Source organism: Engystomops pustulosus, chromosome 2 (genome assembly GCF_040894005.1).
Source record: "Engystomops pustulosus chromosome 2, aEngPut4.maternal, whole genome shotgun sequence".
NCBI classification, from domain to species: Eukaryota; Metazoa; Chordata; class Amphibia; order Anura; family Leptodactylidae; genus Engystomops; species Engystomops pustulosus.
Genome location: NC_092412.1, coordinates 163,991,250 through 164,008,066, shown reverse-complemented (window position 1 = coordinate 164,008,066; position 16,817 = coordinate 163,991,250). Strand labels below are relative to the sequence as shown.

Here is a 16,817-nt window from a genome sequence, read left to right as displayed (position 1 = left end):
AATGGTATTGGACTGTAGGTATTCGTATTTATTGATGCTTTGGCAACTATGAATATTATGTATATGTATTGTGTATTTTAAATTTTGCTTGAATAAAGGAAAAATTTTGTAAAAAAAAAAAAAATTTTTGGTTATCATCTTATATTTGTTATCCATGGCTTACATCATAAAAAGAACTATTAACGTTATGCTAATGTTATTATGCTAGTGTTATTAAAATAGAGCTTTTATTAGGATGTTTAAAATTAACCAAACTTGAGCAAATAAAGTGTGGGCTGATAGAATTATTATTTTTAAATACAATGTGTGTGTGGAAGATTGGATCTAGCTAGGGGCGTTCTCTGAACTGCAGACAGAGAGGGCCAATAGAATCTAATACCTTAGTGTAGTCTCCTGCAATACAATAAGAACAGCTGAACTATGTTGAATCACTAGAGATCTATCTCATATATAGTGAGTTATAGGGAGTATACGGACACCTAGTGTCAATAACCTATACAAATTCAGACTGTGTATATATTGAAGAAATAGAGGAGTTTAAAACTACACATTGTACAAGTATCTGAAAGAGGAATACTGACCATAATAACGAATCTCCACACACCGTTGGGTTTTTAATTCACACTTTATTTGCTCAAGTTTGGTTAATATTAAACATCATAATAAAAGTTATATTTTAATAACACTTGGAGATGGGAAAACCATTTCTGTCCTATAAAATTACTTTGCCAAGTGATCTTTCGTCCCTGCAGTTCTGTAAAGATTCACAGGCAGTTACAGTGTGCAAGGAACACTTTTCCTTTCCACTGTGTGCTGCAACTTTGGTTTGGGTTTACATCATGGAAAGGTAGTTGCCGGGCAGGAGCAGAGGGTGAGGCGGTCCAACAGCCTGTTAATCCATGGTCTCTGAAGGGGGCCATGGATAATAAACATAAGATGATTACCACCGTCACATTGCCTGGATCAGTAAGTGCCCCTGGTTTATCCATGCATGATTTTGATGGTAGATTTCCTATAACCCCTTAACAACTAGGCGCTTTTCGTTTTTGCATTTTAATTTTTCAGTCCCCACCTTCAAAAACATTTCTATTTTTCCATGTAGAGAGCTGTGTGAGGGCTTGTTTTATGCGTAACATATTGCACTTCATAGTGATGGTATTTAATATTCCATGCCGTGTACTGGGAAGCAGAAAAAAAATTCAAAATGCAGTGAAATTGGGGAAAATTGTGAATTAGACTCACCGGTAATTCGGTTTCCATCTAGTCCTCCATGACGGCCCACTAGGAGGATGACCCTTGACCTCTGTAGGGACAGGAAGCAGAGAGGTTAAAAGCCTCCCCCCCACATCCTCCCGCCAGTGTCTACCAAATAACTACACCGGTGGAAGATACAACATATTTTTATTCTGTCTTGTTTGAATCACATACAGAATTTTCAATAAAGTGAAAGAAGCATGGGAGGGAAAAATATATAGGCCGTCATGGAGGACTAGATGGAAACCGAATTACCGGTGAGTCTAATTCACAATTTCCATAACGTCCCCCATGACGGCCCACTAGGAGATCTACAAAATTAGTAGAGTTAGGGTGGGACCACAGCCTGGAGAACTTTCTGACCGAAGGCGAGATCCTGTGAGTTGGGTAAGTCCAGCCGATAGTGTTTTGCGAAGGTGGATGAAGAAACCCAGGTGGCAGCTCTGCAGATTTGTTCAAGAGAAGCACCCCTCTTCTCTGCCCAGGAGGCGGATATGGCTCTGGTGGAATGGGCTTTAAGGTTAGGAGGAACTTCCTTCCCCTGTTCTGTGTAACAAGAGGCTATGGCAGTCTTTAACCATCTGGCGATCGTGGTTTTGGATGCCTTTACCCCTTTGTTCTTCCCCTGAAACTGAACAAAGAGATTGTGATCCTTGCGCCAGGGTTTTGTAGCTTTTAAGTACTCTAAGACCGAGCGCCTTACATCCAGGGAATGCCACTCCAATTCCTTGCTTGAAGAAGGATTCCCGTAGAATGATGGAAGAATTATTTCTTGATCTTTGTGAAACCTGGACGCCACTTTGGGAACAAAGCTTGGATCCAGAGTCAGAGTTATCCTGTCAGGGAGAATACACATATAGGGTTCTCTAATAGAAATGGCTTGGAGTTCCCCCAGCCTTCTAGCTGAAGTCACAGCTACTAATAAGGAAGTCTTTAAAGTTAAGTTTTTTATACTAGCGTCCTTTAAAGGCTCAAAGGGAGGTCTGGAGAGAGCATCCAGAACCAGGGAGAGATCCCAGGAGGGAACCCGCTTCAGAATCTGAGGCCTAATTCTATTTGCAGCAGCAATAAATCTTTTGACCCACCTGTGGTCCGCCAGGGGATGGTCGAAGAATGCGCTCAGAGCCGAAATTTGGACTTTCAGAGTGCTAGTAGAAAGACCAATTTCTAGTCCTTTTTGCAGGAAGTCTAGTACCTGTAAAATATTTGGGTTAGACTGAGAGGGGGGATTAGCCCCACAAAAGGTCACAAACTTTTTCCATATCTTATGATATATGGCGAAAGTAACCTTTTTCCTACTTGCCTTCAACGTAGTTATTACAGCCCGAGAGAGACCTTGGGACCTTAGGAACTCGAACTCAGGATCCAAGCCGCCAGACGGAGTCTTCCTGGATCGGGATGGAAAATCGGACCTTGGTATAGAAGGTCCTTCTGAATCGGTAGAATAAAAGGTTGCTGGACAGATAGGGACCTCAACAGTGGGTACCAGCTTCTTTTTGGCCAGTTTGGGCAGATCAGGATCACCCTTGACCGGTCGAGCAAGATTTTCCTGAGTACTCTCGCAATTAGGGGAATTGGGGGAAAGGCATACATGAGACTTCCGCTCCAACGATGGCTGAACGCGTCCAAGTGATCTCTGGACTCGCCGGCCTCCAGAGAGAAGTATTGTTGGCATTTTGAATTCTCCCTCGTGGCGAATAGGTCTATTTGGGGCATGCCCCAGACGCTGGTTAGATGTAGGAAGATCTCCTGGTTGAGACACCATTCGTTCGGTAGGATCTCTCTCCTGCTGAGATAATCCGCTTCTCTGTTTAGGGATCCCTTCAAATGAGTGGCAGAGATGGAAAGGATGTTTTCTTCCGCCCACTGGAAGATGGTACGAGCCAGACTCGATAATACTGGGGATCTTGTACCCCCTTGTCTCCTTAAATAGGACACTGTCGAGACGTTGTCCGAGAGAATGTGGATATGATGATCCCTCAGATAGGCTGTGTTCGATCTTAGCGCTTCCCAGACCGCTCTTAACTCCCTGTAGTTTGAGCTGCTTTTTGCTTGGGCTAGAGTCCAGGACCCTTGCTCGTAGTGGGAAGGAAGGATTGCTCCCCAGCCTGAGCTGCTTGCGTCTGTCACTATGGTGATGGTTGGGAGGTGGTGCCAACATACCCCTTTCTCTAGGTTCCTTAATTCCATCCACCACAGCAGGTCCCTCTTTACAAAGGAAGGAATCCGGATCTTCTTGTCTAGACCTGAAGACTTCCTGTTCCAGAAAGTTAGGATCCAATTCTGAAGGATCCGAGTATGGCTCTGACTCCAGGCGACCGCAGGTAGGCATGCTGTGAGGAGCCCCAGGATCTTCATCGCCTGTCTGACTGGTACAGAGTCCTTTCGTCTGAATGAACGAATCTGATGCTTTATGTTGGATATTTTCTCCTGAGGAAGAAAAGACATTTGGTGAGTTGAGTCTAGAATGATCCCTAGAAAGGTCTTTCGAGTGGAGGGTACTAAACTTGATTTTTTCAGGTTGATTAACCACCCCAACTCTGTTAAAATTCTTAGGGAAGACTCTCTTGCCAAGATTAGTTTTTGTTTGTCTTTCCCTATAATTAGCAAGTCGTCTAGGTAAGGGATGATTGATATGTCTTGTAGTCTTAAAAAGGCTACCACCTCCACCATGATCTTGGTAAAGACCCTTGGAGCCGATGAGATACCGAATGGAAGTGCACGGAATTGAAAGTGTAAGACAGAGCCCTCGGGAGAGAGAACCGAGAATCTTAGGAATCTCTGAGATGAGGGGTGAATAGGTACATGATAGTATGCATCTTTTAGATCTAAAGTGCACATATAGGAGTCTGTGTGAATAAGTTGGGTAGCTGTTCTTACCGACTCCATGCGAAATCTTCTGTAAACGATGAAGCGGTTTAGCTCTTTCAAGTTGATAATTAGGCGATTTGATCCATCTGGTTTTTTGACAAGGAACAACGGGGAGTAGAATCCCAATTTTTCTTGTTCTTGAGGGACCGGCACCACCACTCTCATGTGGATTAGATGAAATACTTCCTGCCAAATGAAGGAATGTGTAGAGTGAGAGAGAGATGGTAAGGGAGCGACAAACCTTGGAGAAGGGGGGGGTGATGAAAATTCTATCCTGTAGCCTGATTCCAAGATAGACAGTACCCAGGGATTCGAGGTGACCTTTGTCCACTGGGATAGGAATCCCAGGAGACGCCCCCCCACTCTGGCGTCATTGTTTCTTGTTTCCTGGACCCTCTGGGAGGTTAGAGAAAAGGAAACCCCTTCCCCTTCCTCCTTTGGGATAACTCCACCGTCCTTGCTTACCTTTGCCACGGTAAGTCTCTCCGGTGTTCCTAAAAGGACGAAAGGAAGATTTCTTGGGTATTGTTTTGGACTCTGGAAATCCCCTTTTTCTGTCAGACGCCTTTTCGAGTATAGCGTCCAATTCGGGTCCGAACACAAAGTCCCCGGAAAAAGGAATGCTGCACAATTTGGATTTAGAGCGGATGTCCCCGCTCCACTGTTTCAGCCATAAGGCCCTCCTGGTGGCATTGGTAAGAGCTCCTTCTTTTGCAGCAAACCTTATTCCTTCAGCAGATGCGTCAGCAAGGAAGGCAGTAGCTGATCTTAGCAATGGTATGCTTTCCAGTAAGTCTTCTCTGGGAGTACCCTCCCGGATATGGGACTCTAATTTCCCCAGCCAGAAATATAGTGTTCTTGCCACCGAAGTGGCTCCTAAGTTTGACTTTAGGCTTAGCATGGAAGTTTCCCACGCTTTCTTTAAAAGGGCTTCAGATTTCCTGTCCATCGGGTCTCTTAGCTGAGCCGAATCTTCAAAGGGCAGGTCCATCTTCCTAGAGACCTTGGAAACCTGTACATCAACTTTGGGGAATGAGTCCCAATCCTTTGACTCTTCAGGGTCGAAGACTAAGCGTTTCCTGAAATTCTTAGAGACCGCGATTTTTCTCTCAGGGTCTCTCCATTCCTGACTAATTAGACCCCTAAGGGTATCGTTGAGGGGAAAAACACGCTGTTTCCTGGCTTTGAGTCCCCCAAATAGTTCATCTTCGCGAGAAAGAGGGGGTTCCTCGTCCTCGAGGTTCAATGTATCTCGCATAGCTTTCAGAAGATCATCCAGATCCTCATTTTGGAATAAGTAGCGGGAGCATGTTGCCTGCTCACGATCCTGATGATCCTGGTCTCCCGCCAGAGAGCAGGAAGGAGAGTCTGAAATGCATCCCTCTTCTTCCTCTGAGGAGGAAGCCGATACTATCCGAGCTTTCTTACGTGGGGGGGCTCCCTGCGTAGCCGCCGCCACTGAAGAAACCACTTTCTCGTCTATAAAGGACTTAAGCTCGTCCATAAAAGACGTTTTCTCCTCCCGCATGAATTCATCGATACAGGGTTTGCAGATCGGTTTCTTATAGCCTTCTAGTAGTGTACGGAAGCACATACTGCATTTTTTAACAGGCTTTTCTCTACTCTTTTCAGACTTTCCTGATTTCTCTTCCTTGCCTTTCCCCTTAGAAACTTGCTCCTAGGGAAGGAAGGCAAGGAGACAATGACTTGGAGCTCACAACAAAAAACAATTGTATATGTTGCCATACAGCACCACTCACGTGCACCGGGGGGTGGAGTAGGCCCAAGTCTGCCTCATCAGCCATTACGATGTCTGGGACGGCCAGCCAAGAAGAAACAAGTCATAGACCTCAGACCAACTGACTACCCGCTTTTGAGGATTTAAATACCTTCATGGGGAGCCCATCCCCCTGCCGGTGGCCTCCACTGCGTCCCGCGCCCGGTCCGCGGTCACTTCCGGTCGCGACCGGAAGTCGTCATCGAACAGGGGGAATTCTGGGAAACGTAGTTCCCTGCGTCCGCGCGAGAGTCTGGTGGACCAGCCCGCCGGAGAGGACGCCAGCCGGAACGATGTTACCGTCCAGGGAGAGCCCGCAGCCGCCGGGCTAACCGAGGATCTGTCCGGAGGGGAACTTGGACCGCAGTCGGCGTAACCCCAGGTAAGGTTGGTAAGTATGGAGATCCTTCTCCGTTTTTTTTTTTTTTTTTTTTTAAAAACGTCCCCCCCCCCCCTAGGAGGAGAGAGACCCTCTCTTGACCTGACCCCTGTAGGGACAGGAAGACACTGGCGGGAGGATGTGGGGGGGAGGCTTTTAACCTCTCTGCTTCCTGTCCCTACAGAGGTCAAGGGTCATCCTCCTAGTGGGCCGTCATGGGGGACGTTATGGAAAAATGCATTTGCGCCAGTTTATTGTGCGCTTGGATTTTATGGCTTTCACTGTGCACCCCAAACTTGTCTACTCTATTCTTTGGGTCGGTACTTGCATGGGGATATCGAATTTATATAGGTTTTATAATGTTTTCATACATTTACATAATTTTTTTACAAAAATTAAAATTCTTCATTTTGCCATCTTCTGGAGCTAATAACTTTTTGATACTTCAGTATGCAGAGCTGTGTGTGGAGTCATGTTCTGCAACCTTCCATGACAATTTTAATGCAGTACAACCTTTTGATCACTTTTTATTGAAACTTTTTATATTTTTCAAAAAAGCAAAAAAAAAAGTGCCATTTTTTACTTTGGGCGCTATTTTCCCTTAGGATGTTAAATGCCAGGAAAAAAAACTTTATTATATTTTGATCAGACATTTTGGGACGTGGTAAAACTCAACATGTTTATGATTTTTTGTTTATATTTATATCAGTTCTAGGGAAAGGGGCGATTTGAATTTTTAGTTATTAAATTCTTTTTTTTCAGAGCCCCTAGGGTACTTTAACCATAGGTTTTCTGATTTATTCTACCATATACGTTGGCCGGGTAGGTAAATCTGCCCCAATTTGTGCAATCCCCATTTACTGCAATGCTGTAGTATGGCAACTACAGCATTGCAGTAAATGGGGATTGCACAAATTGGGGCAGATTTACCTACCCGGCCAACGGAGTTCACCCAAGGTGCATTGTCTGATGACAATGCACTGTGACGTGATTCACAAAGATCAGCATCTTATTCCCGGTGTATGTAAGAGCATTGGAGGCGACACAATTTGAATATTAAATCACGCACCCAGTCCGAATCAGTCCCGATTTCTGATGCATTTAAGGCGGCGCCACTGCGCCAAAATCCGATCGCATGCAACACAATCCCCTTCTAAATTCCTGTCCCAGCGGTGCAACTCCCAAAAATTTCAAAAATCCGATGAAAGTGCGATCCGCGGACCCTTCGTAAATAAGCCCCATTGTGTATTAAAATTCGTACAATTCTTACATTGTAATAAAAGAGTTGAAACTAGACAACCTCTGGTCTTAACAGAAACCGGTTGCTGCCCCTGATAACTTCACATATGGTGGGGGATTTACATGGGTAACATCCACGATCGGTGCCAGCACCCACTGTGTTTGCTGCAAAATGCACAACCTGTATGAAGAGGGCTCAGACCAGGAGTCCTCTCCATACAGCAGGAGCCCAAATGTAATAGTATGTCACACGTCAGGAGGGTTTAATATTAAGTACATTATTTGGTATTTGTTTAGAATCACAGAGGTCAGACGTTTTCTATAGTTCTTGCAGGGATTTTGACTGCACTCCTCCATAAAAATCTTCTCTAGATCTTTCAGGTTTTGGGACTGTCAATGGGGAACATTGAGTTTCAGATAACCCAAACAGAAATCTTTAGAGGTAAGGCCTAGAGCAGTGATGGTGAACCTTTTAGAGATCGAGTGCCCAAAATGAGACCCAAAAACCATTAGCTTTTCCCAAAGTGCCAACACGGTAATTTAGGCAGTAACAAACTTATTGCCACCAGAATCTTTGAGCTCCAATCCGACACCTTTTCACTCTTCGGACAGGACGAAGCAGCACAAGATGGGTCACTTTAAAATAGCAGGGCACTACTTGGACTGCCTGAGACTGCAGGAAGATGCCATGTATGGCAAACTCTGTTCCTGGGAGACAGCCGTGTGCCCACAGAGATGCCTTCGAGTGCCATCTCTGGCACCAGTGCCATAGGTTCGCCACCACTGGCCTAGAGATTGACTAGGCAGCTCAATTGCCGTAAAGGAAACCTACCGTTTGATTTTATGCATTATGAACCAAACATACCTTGAAAATGCTGTTCCTGTACTCAGTGGTTTTGCTGAAAAAACAAATTATAAAATTATGACAATGAAGCTCTGTCGCTTTTCCTTTCACATTAGTTATGCACTGCACCAGAGGATGATGCAATCACTGATCTCCCTGCCAGGCAGAATAAACAATTGCTGCACCATCCCCCAGCTGATGTCCGTGATTGCTGCATGCAGCATTTTAAAGACAGCAGCGTCTCCATCTTTGTTCCGATCGTCACTCCCTAGGACAGTGATGGCTAACCTATGGCACTGGTGCCAGAGGTGGCACTCGGAGCCCTTTCTGTGGGCACTCAAGCCATCACCAGAGATGCAGGTATCTTCCTGCAGTCCCAGACAGCCCAGGACTTGCTGTGCACAGAGCTATATTAAAGTGACAGTGCTACCTGGGACTATTTTCTGCTTTATTGGTGTCCTCAGAGTGCTGGTATCAATGAAAACTGTGACAGAGAAGGGAGTATAAATCACAAATTAAATTTCTGTGCTGGCACTTTGCGATAAATAAGTGGGTCTTTGTTGTAGTTTGGGCACTCGGCCTCTAAAACGTTTGCCATCACTGCCCTAGGACATCATCAGGGAGCAGCAATCGGTTGCCATGACAGCCTCAGATCTTCATGGCCGGCTTCTAAAGATACTTTAAAATGAGCCAGTGGCTCATTGTAACGAATACTATGTGAAAATGCTATACAGGTGGTCCCCAACTTAAGAAAACCCAACTTACAGATGACCCCTAGTTAAAGACGGACCCCTCTGCTCATTGTGACCTCTGGTGAAACGCTCTAGATGCTTTACTATAGTCCCAGACTGCAATAATCAGCTGTAAAGTGTATGTAATGAAGCTTGATTGATAATCCTTGGTCCATTTACAGCAAAAAATTGTAATACTACAAACGTCACTGGGGCAAAACAAAAAATTTCGTCTGGAACTACAATTATAAAACATACAGTTTCGTATAACATACAATTTTAACTTAAAAGGGTATTCCGGGAATATGAACATCTGATACAAAAACCCATAATGCTATAAATAAATGAATGTAACAAAACGTAATGTCATTAGTCACAAAAGGGAGCTTAAATAGTTTGATTTTATGATTCACTAAATTTTATGGCCTCTCTAAAGTTATCACCAAGATGGCCGCCACTGGAAACTACAAGTCCCAAGATCCTTTAGTTCCTCTTCCTCTTATGCTCTGCTCCCGGTGATGATCTAACAGGTTTTCTTGCTCTGTTACCATAGTAATGATGTGTAACTGCCATCACCACAACACTGGCCATACTGAATGCACTGCAACCAACTGACTACAGCCAAATGTAGTGGTGATCACATGACCTGCCCAGGCAGGTGCAGGACATGTGATGTGGACATGTGACCAGCTGCCATCTTGTGTCCTGTGTATGCTCTGCAAAACGGACTGATTAAAGGGCCAGTAGCATTTTATTTCTTCATCACAGTCTATGTCACCAGCATTGTCTGGAGCAAAATTTTAAATAACAACTAATTACATATAAGCTTATATTTTAAGGACCCCTTTGTATATGAATTATGCTGATTCCTGGAATACCCCTTTAAAAGAACAAACCTATGGAACCCATCTTGTACATAACCCGGGGACTGCCTGTATCAGAGGTCGCATTAACGCCTCACCACGGCGCTGTGCCGTGTTGTGAGCGGCGAGTGTGCGCTGTGCCGTGTTGTGAGCGGCGAGTGTGCGCTGTGCCGTGTTGTGAGCGGCGAGTGTGCGCTGTGCCGTGTTGTGAGCGGCGAGTGTGCGCTGTGCCGTGTTGTGAGCGGCGAGTGTGCGCTGTGCCGTGTTGTGAGCGGCGAGTGTGCGCTGTGCCGTGTTGTGAGCGGCGAGTGTGCGCTGTGCCGTGTTGTGAGCGGCGAGTGTGCGCTGTGCCGTGTTGTGAGCGGCGAGTGTGCGCTGTGCCGTGTTGTGAGCGGCGAGTGTGCGCTGTGCCGTGTTGTGAGCGGCGAGTGTGCGCTGTGCCGTGTTGTGAGCGGCGAGTGTGCGCTGTGCCGTGTTGTGAGCGGCGAGTGTGCGCTGTGCCGTGTTGTGAGCGGCGAGTGTGCGCTGTGCCGTGTTGTGAGCGGCGAGTGTGCGCTGTGCCGTGTTGTGAGCGGCGAGTGTGCGCTGTGCCGTGTTGTGAGCGGCGAGTGTGCGCTGTGCCGTGTTGTGAGCGGCGAGTGTGCGCTGTGCCGTGTTGTGAGCGGCGAGTGTGCGCTGTGCCGTGTTGTGAGCGGCGAGTGTGCGCTGTGCCGTGTTGTGAGCGGCGAGTGTGCGCTGTGCCGTGTTGTGAGCGGCGAGTGTGCGCTGTGCCGTGTTGTGAGCGGCGAGTGTGCGCTGTGCCGTGTTGTGAGCGGCGAGTGTGCGCTGTGCCGTGTTGTGAGCGGCGAGTGTGCGCTGTGCCGTGTTGTGAGCGGCGAGTGTGCGCTGTGCCGTGTTGTGAGCGGCGAGTGTGCGCTGTGCCGTGTTGTGAGCGGCGAGTGTGCGCTGTGCCGTGTTGTGAGCGGCGAGTGTGCGCTGTGCCGTGTTGTGAGCGGCGAGTGTGCGCTGTGCCGTGTTGTGAGCGGCGAGTGTGCGCTGTGCCGTGTTGTGAGCGGCGAGTGTGCGCTGTGCCGTGTTGTGAGCGGCGAGTGTGCGCTGTGCCGTGTTGTGAGCGGCGAGTGTGCGCTGTGCCGTGTTGTGAGCGGCGAGTGTGCGCTGTGCCGTGTTGTGAGCGGCGAGTGTGCGCTGTGCCGTGTTGTGAGCGGCGAGTGTGCGCTGTGCCGTGTTGTGAGCGGCGAGTGTGCGCTGTGCCGTGTTGTGAGCGGCGAGTGTGCGCTGTGCCGTGTTGTGAGCGGCGAGTGTGCGCTGTGCCGTGTTGTGAGCGGCGAGTGTGCGCTGTGCCGTGTTGTGAGCGTCGAGTGTCCGCTGTGCCGTGTTGTGAGCGGCGAGTGTCCGCTGTGCTGTATTGCGAGCGGCGAGTGTCCGCTGTGCTGTATTGCGAGCGGTGAGTGTGTGCAGTGGGGCTCATTTACGAAGGATCCGAAAGCCGCACCTTCGTGGGGTTTCCCGAATACTTCCGTTTTGCACCAAATTGCCCCGGGATTATGGCGCACACGATCGGATTTTGGTGCTGGCTAGCATGCGACGGGGAGGGGGGGGGGGGGGGTCGGACAACCCGCGGAATTTAAAAAAGGATTTGTGTTGCAAGATCAAACACTCACATACATCGGGAAGAAGCAGGTGAACTCCGGCGGACCTCGGCGAAGCAGCGACACATGCTGGAACTCGCACGATGTTAGTGAATAACGCTGGACCCGAATCCTCGTCGGACAACGCACCGCGAGATCGCGACAGGACCAGGTAAGTTAATCTGCCTTATTGTGTGCTGTATTGTGAGCAGTGAGTGAGTGCGACGAGTGTGTGCGGTGAGCGTGTGCTGTGTGAGCAGTAAATTACCAAAATTTTCATACTCCTCCTCGGCTAAAAATACTCCTCAAAAATGAGAGGAGTATTTTTACCCTTCTGGAAAAATGTTAGTGCGACCTCTGGCCTGTATAGTGCAATGCAGTAGTATTGCAGCATATGGTACGAACGACCACACCATCTAGCGTTAGGAGGTCAAAAAAAAAAAAAAAAAAAAAAAAAAAAAGAAAAATGGAAAAGAAAAAAAAAAATTGAAAGCACCCCATTTTTCCCTAGAACTGACACAAAACAGTAAATTTTACAAACATGTTGGGTATTGCCACATCTCAAAATGCCCGATCAAGATATAAAAACGGTTATTCCCAGCAGTGAACCCCATAGCGGAAAATAGCAACCAAAGTATGAATAAAAGTATGAATAATTTATTAGTGCCAGAAGATGGAGAAATGTTTTGTTCGTACACTTTGTTTAAATTTTTGAAAATTTATTAAAACATTAAAAATTGGAATCACTGTGATCATACTGAACCAAAAGAATAGAAGTAATTGTATCATTTGGAGTAAAAATTTGCAGTAAATGACGTAAAAACGGAGCCCACAGGAAACACAAATGTATGTGCCATGAGTGAATCAGAGCGACAGCATTTTAGAGGTTTCAATTTTAAGATAAGGGTGGATCCTAGAGATGGAGTCATACCGCAAGAGCGAGAAAGTGATTTAAATAAGGTGCAAACAAAAGGTTGTAGTCCAGCACAACCCCAAGACAGTGGGTCTGCTGCCTCAAGATAATTGTGATCCCACTGCGATGGAAAGGTCAGGTTAGACTTGGTAAGTAGATGGTGGAAAGTCAAGAAGTTCAGTCTTAGAAAGATTAAGTTTCCAGAAGAGGGAGGACATTATGTTAAGGACAGCAACAGCATAGAGATGGTTCTTGAAAAAAAAAATTTCTGATGGTTTGTCCAATGACAGACACTTTAAAATGTAACGCAGGAAAGACTCCGTTTTTTCCAGGCCGGGGTTGTTCCACGATAAGGTGGAATATAATGTCCTGCTTTACTAGCTCCGTGCAGACTACGCTGCAATCTTTTATTTTTCGAGCCACATTAGTCAAGTAGTTCCCCAATGGCAACACCTTCCTACCTTGCATTGCGAGTTTGCTTTTACGGTGGCAACAAATCAACGCTTCCTTATCGTTAAAATCTAAACATTGTACAATGACTTGCCTGGGGCGGTTGTCACATGGTGCAGCTGGGTGGACCCACTATGTGCACGTTCCACTCTGAGGGAATGAGAACTCCAAGGCATTTTGAAGCTCCACTGTACATATGCGCTACAGGTCTTGTGCAGGCATTGATTTAGGCAGGCGTGTACCAGCCATAGATTATGGAGACGAGACCCGTTTCCCAAATCATTCCCCTCTTCTAACAGGGCTACATTCATAGCCTCCAGCTTCTGTAAGCGGGACTGTACTTCCCTATCTCGATCCTCCACCACTGGGGAAGCGTCACAACTGCCGCAGCCAGGTGGCTGTAGTCAATCCCTTGTGGTTCAAGTAAAGTTGATTCAACGATAGCCTATGATGCAGGAAAATTAGCTCCAGCATCTTCATTTTGCATGGAGGGCAAACCCTCAGAGTCAGAGGCTGCTGCTGGGGATGCCTTCTTGGCACGTTGGTCCTGGGATAGAGAGAGCTGGGCTCATTGAATTATGGCCCACCACATAGCACGAACAGTAGCCTAGAGACAGCAAAGATCTTTGGCCAGCCTCAGGTGGCCTCCTGGTCGTCAATGTGCAGGTCTAAGATGTTGTTTTATTACCCTGGGCGAGCTGAGCAGAGCAGTGTGCGTCTTTACTTGTCAGCAATGGAAATGGGAGTCAAAATGCTTCTCTTTAGTTGTCTTGGCTGTGCGTTTGGGGCCACTCTCATTCTGAAAGACCCAGCCACCACACATCTTCAATGTTCTTGCCTAGGGAAAATCTCATGACACATGGCCCAATCCATACTCCCTTCAGTACAGAGAAATCATTTTGTTCCCTTTGCAGAAAAACACCCCCAAAGTATAAAGCTTCTACCCCATCTTTAAGACTGGTTTCTGATTACTTAAAAGTCATTGACTGGGTCCTCCTGTGTATCCTTGGCTGATTCCTGACCTCTAAGAATCATTCTTAACCCAAGATCTTGCATTGAGCTCAAGACAGAGGAAGATTAACAGTCGTCATGCGTTTTTTTCTATTTTCTAATAATTGTGAAAAATTTGCAGCTCTACAATTTTTACTGTGGTGTTCTTAGGGTGTGGTCACACATTCTGCTTCAATTGCATTTTAAAACAGAATGCAAGCACAATGTGGAGGTATTCATCCCAATTGCATCTTTGTTTCAACCTAAATGCATGCAATTGGTAACTAGCATCACATTTTTTATATATACACAAAGAAAAACATAGGGTGCATGAACCAATCGCATGCATTTCAGTGAAAAGGCAGAATGTGCGGCTGAATATGCATGCAAAACCCTAAGAACACATTTTAAAACATAATCCAGAAAGAATGTGTGAACGAAGCCTCTGACTGCAGTGTCTAAGTGGTTAAACATTTACCGTCACAGCACCAGACAAATGCAATAACCTCCTAATTAACCCCTTAACGCTCTGCACCGTAGCTCTACGGCGCAGAGGTACAGGGAATGTATGAAGAGGGCTCACGGGCTGAGTCCTCTTCATACAAGGGTGGGGGTTGTTGCATATTTCAGCAAACCCCCACCGCTAATAACCCTTTCATTGCCGCCGGCAAAGTCGGCGGCGGCATTTAAAAGACGGCCCTGGCGCCGCCATCTTTATTACGATCGCTGCGCACCCAAACGTCATCGGGGAGGGGGGGGGGGGGGGAGATGGGAATCGGTTGCCATGGTAGCCTCGGGTCTTCGATTGACCTGAGGCTTAATGGCTTCTGCAGATTCGTTACAATGAGCCAGTGGCTCATTGTAATGAATGAGCTGCAAAAATGCCATATATTGCAATACAGAAGTATTGCAGTATATGGTAGGAACGATCTGACCATCTAGGGTTAATGCACCCTAGATGGTCTAAGAATTAGTTTAAAAAAAAAAAAAAAATTAATAAAATATTAAAAATTTATATCAACCCCCTTTCGCTAGAACAGATATAAAACATAATAAATAGTAAAAATCAGACACATTAGGTATCGTCGCGTCCCAAAATACCCGATCTATCAAAATATAAAAACAGTTACAGCCGGTGGTGACCTCCGAGACGGGAAATGGCGCCCAACTGTCCGAAATGCGACTTTTACACCTTTTTACATCACATAAAGAATGGAATAAAAAATGATCAAAATGTCGCACAGACCTCAAAATGGTAGCAATGCAAACGTCGGCTCATTTCGCAAAAAACGACACCTCACACAGCTCCGTGCACCAAAGTATGAAAAAGTTATTAGCGTCAGAAGATGGCAAAACATTTTTTTTCTTTTTTGTACACATTCGTTTAATTTTTGAAAATGTATTAAAACACAATCAAACCTATATAAATTTGGTATCACCGCGATCGCAGCGAACCAAAGAATAAAGCTGAGGTGTTATTTGGAGCGCACAGTCAAAGTCGTAAAAACTGAACCCACAAGAACGTGACGTGCAGGTTTTTTTTCAATTTTTCCACATTTGGAATTTTTTTTCGCAGTACACGGCATGTTAAAATAAATAACATTACGGGAAAGTAAAATTTGTTACACACAAAATAAGCCCTCACACAGGTCTGTACACATAAAAATGAAAAAGTTATGGATTTTTGAAGGTGGAGAGCGAGAAATGAGCGAAAAAACCCTGCGTCCTTAAGGGATTAAGGGTTTCTACAGCGCAGCATAAGAACTACGCTAAAACAGGTTCAAATCTTAGGCCATTAGCCTTAGTGACACTAAGAGCTCAGCCCAAAAAGTTACGGAACAGTCAGTCTCATACCACAGTCAATGGAGCTAATGCTGGATGGTCCATCCAGGGGCCCCAGATAGACTCAAATTTCTGTTGATCGTACGGCGGCCCACCCCCCCTATTTGTGTCGCGTGAAAGCCGGTGAGATAGCGACACAATCTGATCGTGTGCGACACAATCCCCGACGCGATCCCCAAAAAGTCGAGAAAATGCGACGCGGGACCCTTAGTAAATAAGCCCCAATGTGCTTCACTAACAGAAGATTTAGGTCAAAGTCCAAAACAACATTCCACTGATCATCTGAGTTAGTCCCCAGGTCCTTTTCCCAACTAGGCTTTACCGTCAGCGGGAATTTTTTATTGGGCATCTAACAAGTATCTATAGTGTTAAGAGATGATTCCTTTAGTATCGCCTTCCTTAGTTACCATTTCTAGCACTAGGTTACTAGCAGCCTTTTTGATCGAGTTAGTTCGGTTCTCAGAGGATATTGATATTGACGTAGAGAAAACTCTTAGTAGGTCAAACTGCTTCAACAATGACCAGTCCAATATGTGAATTCAATTAGAAATTCCTCTAGAGGTCCACTGTGCAAATTATTTTGTTAAATTTGGAATAGAGAACACCACACAGGGGTTTGAGATGTATGTCCCTTCATACTGAGAATGTGTCACACCTTCCACCAAATTTTGTCTACTACCCTCAGTGTCACTAACTGCTTGTGAGATTTTCAAAAACTGCTTCAAAGCCCCCTGACAAGTTAGACTTCCGTACCAATACTTTCAAGAGGACAGAGGAAGATTATCGGATAGATGGATCCCCCAACCCCTCATGTGTTGTAACTGAGACAATAAATAATATAACCAAGGGTTGGGAAATGCAAGGCCTTTATCCTCCTTAGAACGTGCTTCTAGTTTTATACGAGGGATTCCATTCTTCCACATAAGATCTCTGAACATACTATTCAATTTATGAAATAGTTTCATTGTTATCAATATTGGAGCATTGTGCAAAATTTGTGGCATAAGGATCATCTTTATAAGGTTGAGACGACCGA

The 16,817-nt window shown here is 45.8% G+C and overlaps 2 protein-coding genes across 3 annotated transcripts in view; both read right to left on the bottom strand.

Annotated features, from left to right (window-relative positions):
- ILRUN (inflammation and lipid regulator with UBA-like and NBR1-like domains) overlaps positions 1 to 16,817 on the bottom strand; it is a 92,176-nt gene that overhangs the window by 42,630 nt on the left and 32,729 nt on the right. The window lies entirely within an intron of this gene.
- LOC140118838 (uncharacterized) lies at positions 1,264 to 3,586 on the bottom strand. Of its 2 annotated transcripts, none has more exons than XM_072137199.1 (2): positions 1,958 to 3,586; positions 1,264 to 1,885 (listed from the first exon to the last, which is right to left on the bottom strand). In XM_072137199.1, the coding sequence occupies exons 1-2, from the start codon at positions 3,584 to 3,586 to the stop codon at positions 1,583 to 1,585; spliced, it is 1,932 nt and encodes a 643-aa protein (XP_071993300.1). In that variant the 3' UTR covers positions 1,264 to 1,582. The 2 variants fall into 2 exon arrangements, with proteins under 2 accessions (XP_071993300.1, XP_071993301.1); XM_072137200.1 differs by having other exon boundaries at positions 1,265 to 2,090; positions 2,340 to 3,586.